General features: G+C 35.7%; 1 protein-coding gene across 1 annotated transcript in view; it reads right to left on the reverse strand.

Moving 5' to 3' along the window:
- The window catches only part of ERBB4 (erb-b2 receptor tyrosine kinase 4), a 1,129,145-nt gene that overhangs the window by 326,844 nt on the left and 783,373 nt on the right, over positions 1-18,928 (reverse strand). Inside the window, exon 5 of the mRNA XM_053597917.1 lies at positions 8,220-8,285. Within this exon, the coding sequence (XP_053453892.1) occupies positions 8,220-8,285 (66 nt within the window). The remainder of the gene's footprint in view (positions 1-8,219; positions 8,286-18,928) is intronic.

Raw genomic sequence — 18,928 nt, forward strand, 5'->3', positions numbered from 1 at the left:
GGTGGCGCCACACCTATGGTGCATCTTACAAGGGTACATGTTAAATTTACTAAGTGTAGACTATAAATGTGTGAACACAATAACTAAGAAAATGCAGTGAAGGCTATGTTAACCAGTTTGATGAAAATATTTCAAATTGTATATAAAACTAGCACATTGTACCCCATGATTGCATTAATGTACACAGCTATGATTTAATAAAAATATATATAATAATTTTCTTAAATTTTTTTTTTTTTGCCCGGGGCTGGGTTTGAACCCGCCACCTCCGGCATATGGGACCAGCACCCTACTCCTTGAGCCACAGGTGCCGCCCAGTAATTTTCTTAGATTTTAATATTCTACTTCAAAGCTATTCTAGATATATATATATTTTTATATATTTTTTATTAAATCATAACTGTATACATTGATACGATCATGGGGCATCATACATTCGCTTCATAGACCATTTGACACATTTTCATCACAATGGTTAACATAGCCTTCCTGGCATTATCTCAGTTACTGTGCCAAAACATTTACATTCTAGATATATTTTAGGATAAATAAAAGATACACATATTTCTAAAATTTGTTCTAGAATAAAAGGAATATGTAACCCAAGCTAAGGTTTTGTTATTTTTTTCTCCATTTGTTATTAAAGTGAAACTTTTAATATAATGCAGCTGTTAAAAGTAATTTTCTTCATGCCCCAGCATAATAAATTACTGAGGAAAATGCTACATCACTTTTAAATTTTGTTAGCATATTCTATAATGTCTATATAGAAACAGTAACATACAGTGTTGTTTAAGACAAGGTTTCATTTTTCCAATACAATAATACTGATTAACAATTATCTACAACTGAACAAATGCACTACATGTTTCATTTTACTATGATTCTTTTTCAATTAAAAAGAGATTTTTGATATAAGCTGACCAGGAAGAATACTGTAAGTAAGAAGTAAAGAGTAAATTCCACCAGTAGAAACTGTCCTTTGGTTAAAATAACATCTTAGCTTTAATCCATTTAATGGATATTTAAATGGACAGAAGTATATCTGTTCACTCTGGCGGCTGAAACATACATTTTCTCATTAATTTTGTGGTATCGTATTTTGATTTAGATGACAATTTTTTCATCTATTGTTAAATGTACTTAACAATTTTCAATTAGTTTCTAAGCAAGAAATGTCGCTTGTAAAGCAACTTAGAAAACTGAAGAGTCTATTGAGTGGTTATCATCCCAGAAAATTGTACAATTACAACTACTTTAATGCAAAATGTGTATAAAGGGCTGGGGAACCAAACAGTAATATTTTGATACGTGCTTTTCCCCTCCTCCCTCAAAATGCAGTGACTGTGATAACACTGGGTCTTGGAGGACAAAAGGAATGTGTAAAATGAAACAATCATCCCTCCTGATAATAAGAGGCTAGAGAGAGAGCTGGCCTGATACTGAGTTTAAAGATAAAAAAGGACATGCAGTATCTATTTTAAATGAGATAAGTGTGCTTCATACATCTTGCAGGGACAGAGATAACTTTGTTCCTTTAATCATTATTATTTATTTCTTTAAGCTTAGTCTCTCTCACACCTAAACCTATAGAGCTCAGACCTTAGGACTCAGTTCTTATGAATAGAGAGAGTTGTCATTCTTACCAGTAAGCCTGCTAAATAATACCGCTATAAGCCTCAGACCTCACATAGCAGATAAGTTTGTCTCACCTGACATGACTACATTAATCCACTGAATCAATTTACTTAAGCTGTGCTGTGCAGCAATGCTGCCACGATTTAACTGAGCTTAAAAGTACTTTCAAGTTTGAGTCACTGCTTCACATGTAACGTAACTTTAAGCATCCAGTCATAAGCTTTATTTTGACCCTTTGCAACCATGTGAGAAATATTTTTGTTATGTTTATAGGGTCTTGAAGAACTAAACATCCAAAAGGATTTAAGAGAATAAATTTAAGATGCTTTATAAACTCATGAGTAAACAGTAAGGGTGGAATACTTGTTAGATTTAACAAGCACAGTCCACTTACATTGGTATTTATGAAATCCTTTAGGTTGTTTAAGATTTTTTTAAAAAATCATCTAGAAAAACGTTTTATATTTTAGAAAAATATTGAATTCATAGCTACTGCTTCAAGAGTTTATTTATAGTCTGAACATTATCAAATGCTATAGAGGAACAATGACAGTGAAAATATTCAACATGCAATTAAAATAACTGTGGCCCCCAAACCAGTATGCAGAATATGTTGGAAATGTTATTAAATGTTATTAAAATTGACAAAATTTCTGTCTGATAGATCAGGTTTGCATAGTGAGATGTTCTCCACAGTAAATTGTTACTTTATGCAAATTCTCCTTCCATTTAGTTAAATCTGCTAACAGCAACACAAAAACCTTTTTTCTGCATTTCTTCTGTTTAAAACATCTGCCTCCCCCAGACTGCCTCTCAAGCTCACCATTGTTGTGACCAGCCATTCTGCGCACCCTTATCTCTATTCAGAGATGTTTTCAATCTGATCGCCACTCTCTGCTTCATTTCACCCTAACAAGACATTCATTATCGTGAACTTGTTCTCCCAAAGCCTGTGCCATTTGTCATTTCCATGACTTCTCACCATTTAGAGACACAGAGGATAACTTCCAGCATGTTTGCAAGGAGGAGACAGTGGCGGGAAGATGTTAGTATTGATAAGAAGTGGCGAATGAAATATATCCTTAACTTCAGTGTCCTTAGTGCAGGTGTGGGAAAAATACTTTTTCCTTCTTTCTTTTATGTATGGAAAGCCTCAAAGAATAATTATCCATAAAAAAAAGAAAATATTGGGCGGCGCCTGTGGCTCAGTCGGTAAGGCGCCAGCCCCATATACCGAGGGTGGCGGGTTCAAACCCAGCCCTGGCTGAACTGTAAACCAAGGAATGGCTGGGCGTTGTGGCGGGCGCCTGTAGTCCCAGCTACTCGGGAGGCCGAGGCAGGAGAATCGCTTAGGCCCAGGAGTTGGAGGTTGCTGTGAGCTGTGTGAGGCCACGGCACTCTGCCGAGAGCCATGGAGTGGGACTCTGTCTCTACAAAAAAAAAGAAAAAAAAAAAAAAAAGAAAGAAAATATTTGGCAAATTGTGAAGCTAAATACCTGGACAGAAGTCCTCAAAAATGTAAATTTATTTTGGTCATAGGAAAATAAGTAGTTTGTAAATAAGGTGAAACTATGCATTCAAGACCCTAAAATGTATTTTAACGTGGTCAACAAAGGTAGAATATTGTTGAAAAGTTGCAGAGCATGTTTTTCTGATTGTGAAAATGTTGAGTCAGATATAAAGTGCATTTTTAGCAGGTCTAAGAGTAATCAATATATTTTAAATAAAATGGGAGCCATTGGAAATCTAAAGGAAGCTTAAATATTTTGCTTAAAGAAATGACCACATATGCTATAGCTCTATGGAATCTCTGGAAGTCTCATATTATTAGGAACTCTTTCCGTGCCTCTAGTTCCCAAACAATATGACCATCATTTTAAAGTTTGGATCTCAAAATAAATACATATTTTAGTAGCCCCCAAAATGCTTGTTGCCTCAGGATGCTGGGCTCTGTAAATATGTATAAGTAATTTACCCTTTAATTATCTCATACAAGGAGAGAGGGGACAAGCAATCTCCACTTCACTTAAGGGCTCTTGCATTTTCCTTCCCCAGCCACTGGGTGTCACTAGACGTCACAAGGTGGACCTGGCCCAGAGGAAGATATTTACACATCTACTCATTAAGATTTAAAATAGATTAAGTTCTCTAACAGTATTCTCTTTAGTTTTTTATAACGTCAGGTATTAATTTTTGGGTCCCTAGCAAATGCCAAAAATATTTAAGCCTTTCAACTGCATTATTGCACTAAATTTCACTACAACCTTCTATGGATGAGTGTAATTATCTCCATTTTACAGATGTGGTAACTGAGATTTAGAAATATGAAATCACTTTCCCATTATAAAAAGTGGAAACAATTGGGATATGTGTACTTCCGTTAATTTCTAATCCAATGTCCTTTACTACTAAACTGTTCTGTGCAATATGTTTAATAAGAAACAGCATTGTTGGGCAGCGTCTGTAGCTCAGTGGGTAGGGCACCCGCTCCATATACCAAGGGTGGTGGGTTCGAACCGGGACCCAGCCAAACTGCAACAAAAAAAATAGCTGGGCATTGTGGCAGGTGCCTATTGTCCCAGCTACTCAGGAGGCTGAGGCAAGAGAATTGCCTAAGCCCAGGAATTGGAGGTTGCTGTGAGCTGTGACAACACAGCACACTACGGAGAGCAAAAAAGTAAGACTCTGTTTCCAAAGAAAGAAAGAAAAAGCATTGTCTTTGGATTCAGAACACTCAGTTTAAAATCCCAGGTATTAGCTGGGTAAATTCAACTCCTTGGATCATTTCCTCAGCTTATATTTCTATAGTTTTAAAACAAGATTAATAATAATTGTCTTCTTTAAATCTTTAGGAATGTTGTGAAAATGAATTTTAAAGACTGAAGTATTTTATAAAGTCCTAGGCTGATGAATAGTATTCTAAAATTGTACTGGTATATGTTCTGTACAAGTGCTTCCTGAATTTAAATTTGATAGACTCTGCAGACCAGGAATAGTGACTGCTAAGCTAATTTTAAGTTAGGTAAGTGTAACTCCTCTGCTGAAAAATTAGTTTCATGTCTGCTGAATTAATGTGTGACTGCTGGCTTGATGATTTTCTTATAAGCCACCACTTTTATTGGTGGCAAGTAATAAAACACCATCCAAATGTACTAAAAGAATGTGCTTCTTGAGGCACCAGAGGAAAAAAGGGTAGCTGCATTTCATGAAGACCAGAGAATCAGGAAGTAAAAATCAGCAAACACTGTTACCCTTTCTCTTCCGCTCTGCATGGTGTCTTCATTTTTTTGGTGTCTTTGAGACTGAATATATCTGTATCTCATTAACAATTAGATTAAACATTTTTTTAGGCCCAAGCTTCTAAGATAGTGTAACCAGCATCTCTGCAAACCTAAATTGTCTAGGGGGGAGAATCTGATTGGATCTGGATCAATTATCCACTTCTATGACAAGGTTTCTCAACCCTCAGTACTGTTACTATTTAGTGTTTGCACTGACCAACTCTCCTTTCCCTATAGGAGTGGGAGGGGCTCTGCTGTGCATGGTTGGATGTTCAGCAGCTCCTGGTCTCTACCTTGCTAGTGCCTGTGGATGGTCACCCCCCCCGCCTGTGTGTTGTACAACCAAAGTGCTCAGAGATCACCAAATTTCCCCTAGAGGAGGAAAGCAAAATAACCTCTGGCTGAGAAACACTGTGAGCTGTGAGCAAGGGTGAAGTGTGCCATAAAAACCAAAAACATGGCTATAGAGAGTGACCCTCTGGGTGGGTAGTTCTCAGAAAAAGCCATGTATCTACTAGGCAATGACCCTGGAAGTGTTGACTATTAGAATGGGAGATACTGGTAGAAATTAGGACCCTTGAAAGTTTAGATTAACATGATCAAATACATTAGAATAAATTTAAAGTTTCATAATGTTGAGCACCGTATGAATTCAAGGGAAATTTAATTTACAAAAGTTTGGGAACACTCGTGCATGTGTTTTTCCCATTCTATGTTCATACAGTGATTTTTAAGAGTTTGCTCATACGGTAAAGAGAATGATTATTCTGTATCTTTCCATCTATCTGTTTAATATAGATAGTCTTTCTTGTTATTTGCAGGAAATCAGCTTCAGGACCACTGTGGATACCACACTCCATAGACACTCACTCCCTCATATAAAACGGCACAGTATTTGATATTATCTATACACATCCTCTCACATACTTTAAGTCATCCCTAGATTGTAGACGCTATCTAATACAATGCAAATGCAATGAAAATAGTTGTTATACTATATCATTTTGTATTTTTCTTGTTGTTGTATTGACATTGTTCATTATGTTTTTTCCTGAATATTTTTGATCTGCAGTTGGTTGAACCCACCACGTGGAAACCACATATGTGGAGAGCTGACGAAGCATCTGTATATGAAATCTAACTATACTACTGCACTTTGGATTCTACACAATTAGACAAAGACGAAATTAACAGTTAAAATAAGTTTGATTTTATTAATGGCATTACCGAAAGTACTATAGGAAACTTTTGATCTGGAAAAGATGGCGTAGACCCATTTCTTTCTGCCTGCTAAATTCAACTATAGACCCTGCAACTATATTTCATTGTAAGAGGCAATGACGTGAGAATACTGAAAGGCTGGAGGAGGAAGTCATTCTGATTTGGGATCTGGTACCAGAGGAACAACACAATGGCAGTGAATCTTACGATGTCCCCATTCACAGAAGAATGACTCGGTTTTGACTTCTTTGCTATTAAAACCTTGTCTCCAAATGTTGTAATGAATGAATTTCACACAGTAATCTAATCTTACTTTAGAATCCTATTTAAAATTCTTGTCAAAACATTTCTGCCATAAAGCACTGTTCTATTAAATAACTTAATTTAAATCTACACTGAGATACCATTTTTCATCTAACCCTTGACAAAGACCCAAAAGTTTGAGAATGAACCACTTTATCAAGGAAATGGGGGCGGGGGGAAGTAGGCATTTATATATATATTACTCCAGGCAGAGATGCCTGTTATAACCTCTACAGAGAGCAACATCTCCATGGGGTGATCTAGATCAAATTCCAAGCATATCCATGACCTTACTAATTCCTCTTCCAGAAATCAATACTACAAATAGTTCATGTACACATGCACGGATTGAAAACAAAATCAGGTTGCAGTGCAATATACAAAACATGCAAATATTTGGATGAAAATGTGTGAGTATTCATATATATATACCTCCTTGGGTATGCATACATTATCTTTGGAACTGATCAATAATATAATATAATATCCGTTGCCTATGAGTGATTGAGGAATAAAGGTGGGAATTGGGTCAGAAGACACTTTGTATCTTTATATATTTTTCTATTATATCGATTTTGAATAGGAAAATTCCCTAGAATTAAAAAAATAAATATAAGAAATCATTTACTAGGAAATACGCCTTTCCTATACTTTAGTCTCTGGTGGTTCACAAAAATTCTTTTTGTATTTCTTTACTACAACGGAGTCTAACAAATATAACGGACTGAGATAAATTACACTGAGCCTTCATACAATAGTCTCACAGCTTTCCACAATACCTGATGTTCTCATGTCCAAATCTTCACTAATGTTTTCTGAGTCTTCTAAGCTAATAAAGAAATACAGGCGACATTGCCAACACAGTGTTGTCCATATATTTCAGCTATCTGTATTATAGGAAGAAAAACACGTGTTCCCATTTGTATAGAGCATTTTTTTTTTCATTGTTTAAAAACCTAAGACAAGTGAAACTTCAAAGCTGGTCTGAGTATCATCTGACTTTAAGGATGTTAAAAAATTTTACATCTGCCCTTATACTCAATATAATTTGTTATTAGATGTCGTAGCATTGATGATATCTTTATAAAGATATAAAGTTAATGACTAATCCAAGAAAAAATATACATTAAGGGCAATATTCCTTGTCAATGTGTAGTGCATATATACCTATAATATGGGTAGTGAATCTATAGCCATAATTCACATAGTTTGCATCCCTGTTCTTAGAACGGTGCCTGGAATATGATGTGTACACAGGGCCCTTCATTTTCTTTCTTACAGGGTGGCACCTGTGGCTCAGGGAGCAGGGCACCGGCCCTATATGCCGAGGATGGCCGGTTCAAACCCAGCCCCGGCCAAACTGCAACAACACAAAAAACATTTTCTTTCTTGCTTTTTTTTTTTTTTTTCCTAATGCATGAATAGGGATATAACTACTTGGGAAAAATACTAAGATAGCCAGTTCACCTAAATTTGAGTTATTACCATTTTGCACACATTTGGATTTCCTACTTCTACACATGCACAGACTCTGAAGTTGTAACTAATACCACCAGAGATGTGCTGTTTGTGTCCTTAACCTGGAAACCACCAAGAAGTACAAACAGTGATCTATACATTACATTTCACCTGAAAGCAACACAGGTAGGCAGTGTATGGGGATAGAAGCAAATCTACGACAAAAGCTCACGCTTAGGTTTCAGAAGTGAAAAAAGCATCAATTATGAAAGTTCTTGACTATGTCAAATCTATACATTCTCACTGTTGAACACTTACAAGTCTGGCAATGACTTTCTGTGGGTCCCCAGCATCGGCCAGTACAAGACTTGTGGCAACGTCCACCTGCAGAACAGGAAAAGAAAAAAAGACACACACATTATATGTCTTTCCCTCCTCAACTAGGAGTGAGCCCTCAAAGGAAATGCTCTTTTATGATAACTTTTATGTTACAGTTGAAATATAGCCCGTAAAATGCCCAGTTACGTAGGAAAAACTGAGCATACAGTATATATGCAGCTAAAATGTAATTTCGTATTCAAATCTTCTCATCATTTGTATCAAAAGGAAGTAAACGGTACAAGAGTTTTCTCAGAAGGTTAGAAATCAATAAAGGTTCACTTTGACTCCTATACATTGTTTGTTAATCCCCTGGTCTATCTACTTGATACGATTTCTAAGATCACAGCTTACTGATACTGACAGATATTACAAATCAAGACAGTAGTTAGAAAAAGTTGAAGTGTGTGAAAACATGAATATATTCTTACAAACACCTGACAAGTTATCAGAATAAAAGGGAAATTCATGCATTTAGAAAAGCTGCATTTTGAAAGCTTCATTTCAATCATTTAACACACACCTCTGAATTTGTTTTATATTATTTGCATTTTCAAGTATTAGATTTAATTGTCTAGATTGGCATCTTCAACTACTATGGGTATTTGCCTAAACTATGTAGTTGTCCAGAGAGAAATTCCCTTCAGGAATCAAAATCAAGAATGTTACCTCCAAGGATTCATGTAAAATGACTTTATTTGAGTCTTATTTCTAAATTCCATAGGTTCATTCTAAGTTCTGTAGGCACATGGCTCGTTTTTAGAATGGAAAATTGACACGAAAATCTATTAAAGACTAAAAGTTTTCCATCATATGCTTTTTACTAAACCTTTTCTGTCAATTTTCTAATATGAATTGTAAACGGGAATCTTAAACAGTTGTTCAGCAAAGTGAACTTATTGTAAATGTTACCAAATAGTGTTTTCATCAAATGTTTACCTTCCCTTGACCCACAATTTTTAACTCCTCGACTTTGAAGTCCTTATAACTTGGAGGGTTTTCTACCCTCCGGTGCCACCGAGGGAGCTGATAACATGAGATGCTTGCCTGGTCAAGACACACAGTCAGCAAACACGCTTTCTCTGGCAGAACCTCAACCAGTCTGATGGTCTACCCTCTGGAAGTGAACGGTACCATTTCCAAGTTAATAAATACTTAGGCTCAATTCCAGTCTTCTCTTAAAAGTACGGAATCCTTATTCCAACAGAGTTTATTTAAAGAAATCTGTTTGTGGAGCGCTGCTGCTGACATCATCAGTGTATAATATCCTGTCGACGCTGCCATCTGTTTATTTAGATCCAAACACATTATAACAACATAATGCAAGCTCATTGTAGCTGCCAGGAAAAGGACTCCATCTGGCCCGAATAATATAACTTTAATCAGTGATAATGATAATTATTATTAAAAATTTACTGGAGTTCTTTTGTACAAAGCTAATATATCTAAATTGATTTATCCCAGCGGAAATTAGAAAGGACTGTGAGACACAATAGGAAGCAGTGAAAACTTTTTTTGGAGTACGAACTTTTTATGAGAAAGCAAACGAAGGCTAACAAATTTTCTTAGATGTGTTAAAACCTTCTGAAATCAACCCAGTGAGTGTTTTGTTAATTGATGAAATCTAAAGCAGATGTTGAACTACCAGTTTATCTATGACTTTTTAAATTGTCTTTGGCTTTATTCTTTGTAAAAGAATGCTGTTTAACTACAAAAAATACAGAAAGAAAAAAAAACTAAGTAAAATAGGTAAAATTAGATATTTTAATATTCTCAATATTTCTCTCCTATTGGGCTAAGTTCTTTAATTTCTTATTCTTGAAATTTCAATTTACCACCCAGAAACCTGGTCTGAGATTCAGATTAAGGTATCAGAGCTAAGTCCACATATTTGACAACAAGGGGTATAGTACACACACACACACACACACACACACACACACACACACACACACACAAGGTTAAGTAATTTAACCTTGACTGTCTACTTGCTGTTAGAGATTTTGTTAAGTAGTTTCCATTTTTATCTGTACTTAAAAAATAGACATCTGTTACTGCTATAAAAGGAAGACACTAGCCACTCTTATCTTTTTGGATTTTCCTCTCCCATTGGAGACTAACAGGAGATGATCACTTGGGCCCTGTATTTCAGAATTCTATTACCAGAATGCCCTGGAGTATCTTGAACTGAATATGCTTCCCTACACAAAACATACTTGTGGAAGAGGCAGTTTATAAAATGACTTCACACTCTCTAGGAATCTACCCAGGTACTTAGTTCACCTTTGATCTTCAGAATAGTGTAATAAAGGACATTTGTGTTAACACTGTTTGTACTACTTGTGGTCCATGAACAACTAAGTGTCAGAATTACCTGACCAAAACATTTAATCAGAGATATTTTAGAATTAAGGCATTTACATCTAAAACCTTCATTTGATGCTTACAGATAACTGGGAAGTACAGTTGAATGTAATATTTTGGTTAAAAATGTTTCACACCATGAAGGCTATGTTGAACAGTTTGATGAGAATATTTCAGGTTGTATATGAAACCAGCACATTGTACCCCTTGATTGCACTAACATACACAGCTATGATTTAACAATAAAAATAAATAAATAAATAAAAATGTTTCACAACATGTTTTCAACTTTTTGCCCCCACTATTTCTGCTGCCCATAAGTGTCAAAGAGATCAAGTGGCATATAAAAGGTTTTCATAGAGATTACCTGTCTAGCATAGGAAAAACAACAAAATGTCCTGAAAACGTTCCTTCCTGCCTTCCTTTCCCCCATCTATTCATAATTATTTCATAAGTAACTTCATTTTATGTATTAGGTACTATGTTAAATAATGGAGATAAAACGTTGAACTGAAGCAGGTATAGTTACTACTATAAAAAGGTTTAGAATTATTAATAGTTCCATATTAACTAGAGGGGAAAAGGTTTTGATTACTCTGTATCTAATGGTCACTCTTGTGGGTAAAGCAAAGAAATCTAGATTTTTCCCAGACCTATAATCCAAGACAAAGGACGTGGACAAGGTAGGTTGAGCTCGACCCTTCTCAGATAATGCCTAGCGGCTTATAAGTTGGCTACGTCCCTTATGGAGCCTGCACAGTGATTTATCCATGTGCTGTGACAGTAGATCACCGTGGGCCATCTCAGTGGAGAGGGTAAGTACGGTCTCTAAAAGGCCCTTTGTCTGTCTCCTTCCAGCAAATAATTTAACAACAGCCTAATATCTTATTAGGACTTTTTTTCTGCCCTGTGTTCTCAGGTTCTCTGACTTCATGTGAAAAGAGACCTCATGTAGCACTAGTATTTTAGCATGAATTCATTTTATAAACTGGCTGTCCCAGAGGCATGTTTCTAATGAGGACCTCAAAAAGAGAAATCGGTGAGCTACTAGAATATATGTAAAGGGAGCAGTGTTTGGGACGTTGGCTGGTGCTGTACAAACCTGCCCATTTCTAGGTCTCAACCTACAACATGGTTTTTCCATTGTTTATTGCAATACTTATTTGAAAGCTGCATGAAAAATATGCCACTTTTTCACTTAAAAAATGAGAGATCTAACACTTTCACAGATGGTAGTAGAATTCACTAAATTAATATTTCCTGTTTTTCTAACTCAAGGAGATGAAATAAGAAACACAAAATTTTTAAACAACCATTTCTGTTACTTTAGTTACTATTTTGATCTTTTGAAATAAATGCTGATTATTCTGCATCAGCATTATTTTAATTCACCGGCAACCCTTCTGCTTTGACAATGCATTATTCATCATGGACACCAGCAAGCGTGACGAAGTTCATCTTTATGCTGGTCCAGCAGATGTGACTAAAAATGTAGCCTATAGATTCTCTTGTAGAAACTACAGTCCTTGAACTGCTTTTATATTTTTAAGAGCCATAAATTTGTGCTGGAAGGTTTGCCTGTTTGTGTGACTGCCTGACAGAGATGGGATTCAGTGTCTACTTCTATAATACTTTCTGCAAGTAATACGCCAGGACAGTTGAAAAGTTACAAAATATGAAATCATTGGTGACCATAAAAGATTATATCCACAAACTGCCTCTAGCAAAAGGCAATGCAGTTAAATCCTTGGATTCTTCTTTCAGTCTTTTTAAAAAGTGGGAGGACTGACCTCTTAAAACTACTTTTACTAGGGAAAGAAGTGAGATAATAATATCTTTTTTATGACCACATATTTCAAAATAGGGAAGTGGAACGTTTCCTGAGAGTCTATGCTAAACCAGTCCCTCTTCTTAGTGGGGAGAATAAAAAGATGCATCAGTCAGTGCCTTGCCCATAGAAGTTATAGGGTCTAGGAAATAAGCAAGTAATTATTAAACCCAGAATGTCTTCTTAAATATAGTTATGTATAAAATGGAAGGGAAAGATCTGAAAAAGCTCCTCATTTCGGGTGTGCCTAACCAGGTCGTTTGTCTAGTAAAACAGGGGAGGTAAGGAGAGTGTCAGGTTCCGTGATTACAGCAATGGCACAGAATCATGGATAAATACCACCCTGTGGAGCCAAAATGACTAATTTAGGGTCTTTGGAGTACAGTTTGTGTGAGTATTTGAAGCTAGAGTGGGAGTTTACAAAGTGTCTGAAACAGTTTCCTCTGTAGGTGTTATAGAGTTGGCCCAGGATTTTTAGCACTAAAATAATATGTTTTGACTTGTAGGGTAGAAACTGGTTTCATTCAAGTCATGGTTTCCAAAAGTTAGTGTTGACACTGGAGTAGCTTGTACAGGATGCTAACTTTATAGTTTGGGGTGAGGTACAGAAATTAATATTTTTATTTTATTTATTTATTTGAGACAGAGTCTCCCTCTGTTGCCCTGGGAAGAGTGCCATGACATCCTCATAGCTCACAGAAACCCTGAACTCCTGGACTCAAGAAATTCTCCTACATCAGTTTTTCAATTTTTAGTAGAGCTCAGTTCTCACTTTTGCTCAGGCTCGTCTCGAACTCCTAAGCTCAAGTAATCCATCCATCTCAGCCTCACAGACCGCTATGATTATAGGCATGAGCTACCACACTCCGCCTCTTTTTACTTTTAATTATTATGGGTACATAGAGTTGTGTATCATTATAGGATATGTGATTTTTTGATACAGATATTCAATGTGAATTAATCAGATCGGGCTAAATGACGTATCCATCGCCTTAGGCATTTTTGATTTCTTTGTGTTAGGGATATTCTAATTTTACTCTTTTAGTTATTAAAGTATACCCTAACATTATGGATTATAGTTATTAAGGTATACCCTAACATTACTGATTATTTTGCTGTGCTAAATGAACAAATATTGCTCATTCTACCTGACTAGCTGTAACTTGCATCCATTCACCACCCCCACTTCATTTCCTACTTCTGCTTTTCTTCCTAGTTAGTCTCTAATAACCTTCATTCCACTCCCTCTCTCCATGAGATCGATTGTTTTTAATATTTAGCTCCCACATATTACTGAGAACACATGAGATTTGTCTTTCTATGCTTGGCTTATTTCACATAGCATCGTATTCTCCAGTTCCACCAAGGTGTTACAAATGGCAGGAGTCCATTCTCCATCATGTATACAATATTCCTTTGTGTACGTGTTCCACAATTTCTTTGTCCATTCTGCCATTTATAGACACTTGGGTTGATTCCAAATCTTGGCTGTTGTCAATACTGCTGCAGTAAACACGGGTATGCAGTATCTCTACAATACACTGAATTCCCTTCTGCTAACTATAAGACTAGCAGTTGGATTGCTGGGTCATGTGGTAGCTCTATTTTTAGTTTTTATGAGGAACCACCACACTGTTCTCTATCATGGTTGCACTAATTTACATTCCCAGCAACAGTGTGCACATCCTCACCAGTATTCATTATTGCTGCCTTTTGATAAAGGCCGTTTTAACTGGGTGAAGAGATATCTCATTGTAGTTTTGATTTGCATTTCTCTGATGACTGACGATGTTGAGTCATATCTTAAAAAAGCAGTTCCAGGGATTCTGACAGTGATGGTTCTAAGATGATAGAGAACGTAAGAGATAATGGCTTGGCATATACTGCCAAATTCTGTTAGCATCATGGACATACCCCTACTTTAAGTAGTAAATCTGATTGGGTTCTTCATAAATAAATGTTCAGACAAGATAAAAATCTAGCAGTCCCCTCAGTCCCAGTGTTACTCCTCTATTTGTGAACATATTTTCATCAATTGCATTTTATTTTACCAACAGAACTAAAATATACATAGCTGTGATTTTCAAAATGGAATTATTATAAACCACCCATATAATAGTATTTTCAATATAATGTCAGCAAATGATATATTTGTAGGCATTGATGGTATTATGTAATGTGGAATAGTTCTTCCCCATCAGAAGTTAATATTTCCTTTATTATTACTTGTCAGTTCTCATGGTTATATGTTTATTCATACCCAAACTTTTTTATGTAAATTAACTTTACTTTTTATTCCAGTTGTAATTCAAATGTTAATTATTAAGTGAAGCACTTAACTTTTATACATTCTGATAGAAAAAAACTGGGTAAGTATTTTTACTTGCTAGGAAGATGAAGTTAAAAATTTAAAAAAAAATACAACTGGAAATTTTCATCTCACAGTCCTAATTAAATCAGGACTTAGTCAACCAAAATATTTTAAGTAATCACTAATAATGAAGAAGAAATAGGTATTATCAGCTTTGTTAAAGTTGATTTTTCTACAAGCACCATCACATTATCAAGAAATCTATAGTCTGAAGATTAAGAACAGCACATATACCCACACACTGATCAAGATTAATTTTGAACAGAATTGTAAAATATTCTAAATTTAATCTGAAACACTTCTATTCACCCTTCTGACAGAGGCTCCGCTCCCTTCTGCTAATCTATGACTTCCAGAGCACACCATATCCCAGCTCCACCTCAGACAGGATTTCAGATAGGACTCGTGGACAGGCCAATTAGTTTGCCTTATAGAATTGTGCAAAGGTCTGAAGAGACTAAGCCTAGTTTGGAAATTTTTTATTTTTTCTGGGGCCTTGTGGAAATACAGATCAATCCACAGAAAAAGTGACAATAGCGGAAACTCCAGGTACAAATAGAAAGCTGGACAGGAGGGACGGAGAAACCCATGAGAGTGCCATTTTTCAAAGCTTCTTCACCATGAGTGAAGCAGCCAGCTGCTCCACTTTGCCCCACATTAGCATGTTGAATAGATCTGTTCTTACATGCAGACTTACCAAGAATGGCCAGATCAACACAAATTTCACAATCAAAAGGAAAACTGATCATCATCAATTTAGAGCTACGAGTGTTGATTATAGCTATTATGTACAGGCTCATGTGATTACAATATGACTAATAGTTTAGAAGTAATTTAATACATATCATGCCAAAAAATAAATAAATCGGAGCAGACTGACTAAAGAAATTGTACTTCTCATTGAGTGAAAATTATCTGCTGCAATGCTATTCTACACTTCTCTTCCCAACATACCTTCAAAATCTTTTTAGGCTACTAAAACTAATAGAAATGAACAAGCAAGAGAATAATGCTAATGCTTCCAAATGCTTTTAGGAAAAGTTATCCTATTAATAACACGAAATCACTCAAAATTATAAGGAAATATTAAATTTTTCCTGAAAAACTAAAAGCTTTTACATACGATGCTGCCAAAAACTTGTTCCAAACCAAGCACTTAACAAGCATTAATTATCCCTGTTTATAGCTGTTAGTATGGAGTAGAATACAGGAATTCCACCTTGTATGGAACAGAATTAGCTCCAATTAATGTAAAATGTATTTTTGAACACATTATATAAATAAGACATTTGAACTGAAAAACCTTACCTGAAAACGTAAAGAATATATTAATACATGCCTGTTGTCTGTAACTAAAAACAATGAAAATAGTGAGCACTTACTGTGAACCTACTATGGCCACCAAGGGCATCTAGGAGCTTCCTTCAGAGAGTACTCTTTCTATATATTTTCCTATAACCCTAATAGCATGACACTTTCCAAGTTCTGTACCTCGTCCAGACCCTGTGGAATGCAAGCTTATGCTTCCAACTGCTCACAAAACATCTCTCTACCTGTATGATTAGCAGACATCTGAAAATTTATGTGCAAAAATTGATCTTTCCACCCCACCAAAACACTATCTCTGTATAGTTTTCCCCATCTTGGTCAATGGTAGCTCAATCCTTTCAGAAGCTCATGCCAAAACTTTTATAGCTACCTTCGGCTCTCATTTTATTTTCTCCTACAGCCAGATACAAATTTGTTAACATAGCTAGTTGTCTTTAACTTCAAAATATCTCTAGGGCCCAGTAACGTCTCACCACCTGCAACATGATTATTGTAAGACAAACCACTAGCACCTCATGCTTGGATTAATGTGTTAACATTGGAACTGGCCGCCTAGCTTCTGCCCTGGCCCTTTGCAATTTCTTCTGAATGGATCAGCCAGAGTGATTTTCCTAGGGAGACCGTGTCAGATGACCTACATTCCCTTCTCTCTCGTAGTAAATGGTGAAGTCCTCACCCTGTCTTCAGGGGCCTTCAATAGTCAGCCCTCTCCTGATGCCTCGGCACCCCAATCTGTCACGTGTCTTTCCTGGTTTACTCCTCCTGCTCTCATCTGTTCTTCCACCATACAAGGTCCATCCCTCACCGAAGGCTCTTCTGTTTCCTTTCTGGAGTATCTCTTACTCTGATACCTTGTGACCTAATGGATTACTCACTTACTTGCTTCTTTCAATATACCACCTCTGAATGACTTCCCTGACCTATTACTATTAAATATTAAATATTGAGATGCATTTGCTAGATTTTATTCCTCATATGTGTTCAAATTAGAAATATCATAAAATGAAAGTAAACGTAAAAGAAAAATCTAAGAATAATTCATAACCTTTGCTTTCTGATGGTAGTCATTTTATAATAGCTTTAAAATAATAATAATGTCATTTTGAACCTATCATAATTTTCACTTTATGTTTTTATTATAAACATTTTTTGGTGACATTAAATAACTATGATTTTAACATTTTTGGTAGGTTTGCTTTGCATCATGCAGACATACCAAAATTCAAAATATAGTTAACTATTCTGCTTTATGGGATATTTTTTGCTGGTCCACGTAGAGATGAGCACATTTTTAAATGAAAATACATGTTAAGAAAATATTACTAATTTTACAGCATATTTTTCCACGTATTTGCAGTTCATGTAAAGGATTTTGGTATCAGAAAGAATGTTACCATGTCTTTCATTATATCCTTTTGGAAAATACTGATGAGATCTGAAATAGTTATGTGTATTGGTTGACAACTGGCACATTACTGGAACATTTGATGAAAAGATAGATGTGCTAGCTGGCCCAGATTGATGTGTTGGATCTAGATGTGTGCCGAAGGCCTCTATACACATCTATCATATTTGACCTTTTAATCACTGAATTGGATAGAACATTTGAAATATGCTTACCATATTTGCAAATGACAAAAATCTGCAAGGGATTGCCAATACTGTTATGAAGGATAACCATTCATTTAAAAAAGAACTTACAAGATGAAATGATGATCCAAAATTAAAAATATAATATTTAATGGGATCATTGTAAATTCCTGTATCTGTAGTCCTAAATCCGTACATCATATAAATACCAATAGAAGCATACTCACAGACCACATCATTCTGGCAGGAGACCTATCAGAACGTTAATTCTTACACTGTCGTTAGTTGTGTCATTCCTCGGCCAAGTTGGTTAACTTCTCTCACTCTGTTTTATACTTTGTACTTAAATGCTTATCTTAGACTTGGAGGATTCCACCATGCTGCACAATCCCATCTAGAGACCATCATGGACATCACCAACTTCACCATGTCCTATAAAGTTTCGTGAGCACTTTCTACGTTCTGCTCAGGAGACTCAGTGCTTTACACATGCCATCTCCTTCAATTTTCACAGCACTACAGGATAAGGACTGTTATTTGTCCTGTTAATGTGAGTAATAAGATGCAAAGTGTCCTTTTAACTACAAACAGACACTTGCCCTTTTGTAGCACATCAGTATTTTTTATATGTAACACGCTTACTGTTCATAAATTTTTGTTTGTCCCCATTATTTCATTTCTAGTTGGCAATTATTTTGAATCTATTACTTTTTTATTAAAGTTCAATAGTAAATGGGGCCAAATATGTATCAATTAAGTATAAACACATTTTAATAATGGGTATTTATTTCTGAAGGAGAATGTGATGGGAAATTAGAGCTTACAGTTTATGGAAGCTAAAGTATTGAAAATACTATTGAGTATGTAACCATTTATAATATTATACACACACACACACGTCTCTATCTATAAAGGAACACTTAGAAGAGTAAGTGCTGATAAAACACAGAAAATATGAGCTTTCATTAAGTGCTGGTAAAATGTGAAAAACACCAGCTATGAAATCATTTTTAGCTGCCTTCATTCTCCATTTTACAATTGGTAGGACACTGGGCAAGGAACCTTACCTAAGACATGGATTTGATGTTTAATAAATTTAGATTATGATACCATGAGGGCTCAGAAAACACTACACTTCATTGTAAAATGAAGGCCTCAGAAGGCCTC

This window comes from Nycticebus coucang, chromosome 7 (genome assembly GCF_027406575.1).
Source record: "Nycticebus coucang isolate mNycCou1 chromosome 7, mNycCou1.pri, whole genome shotgun sequence".
NCBI lineage: Eukaryota > Metazoa > Chordata > Mammalia > Primates > Lorisidae > Nycticebus > Nycticebus coucang.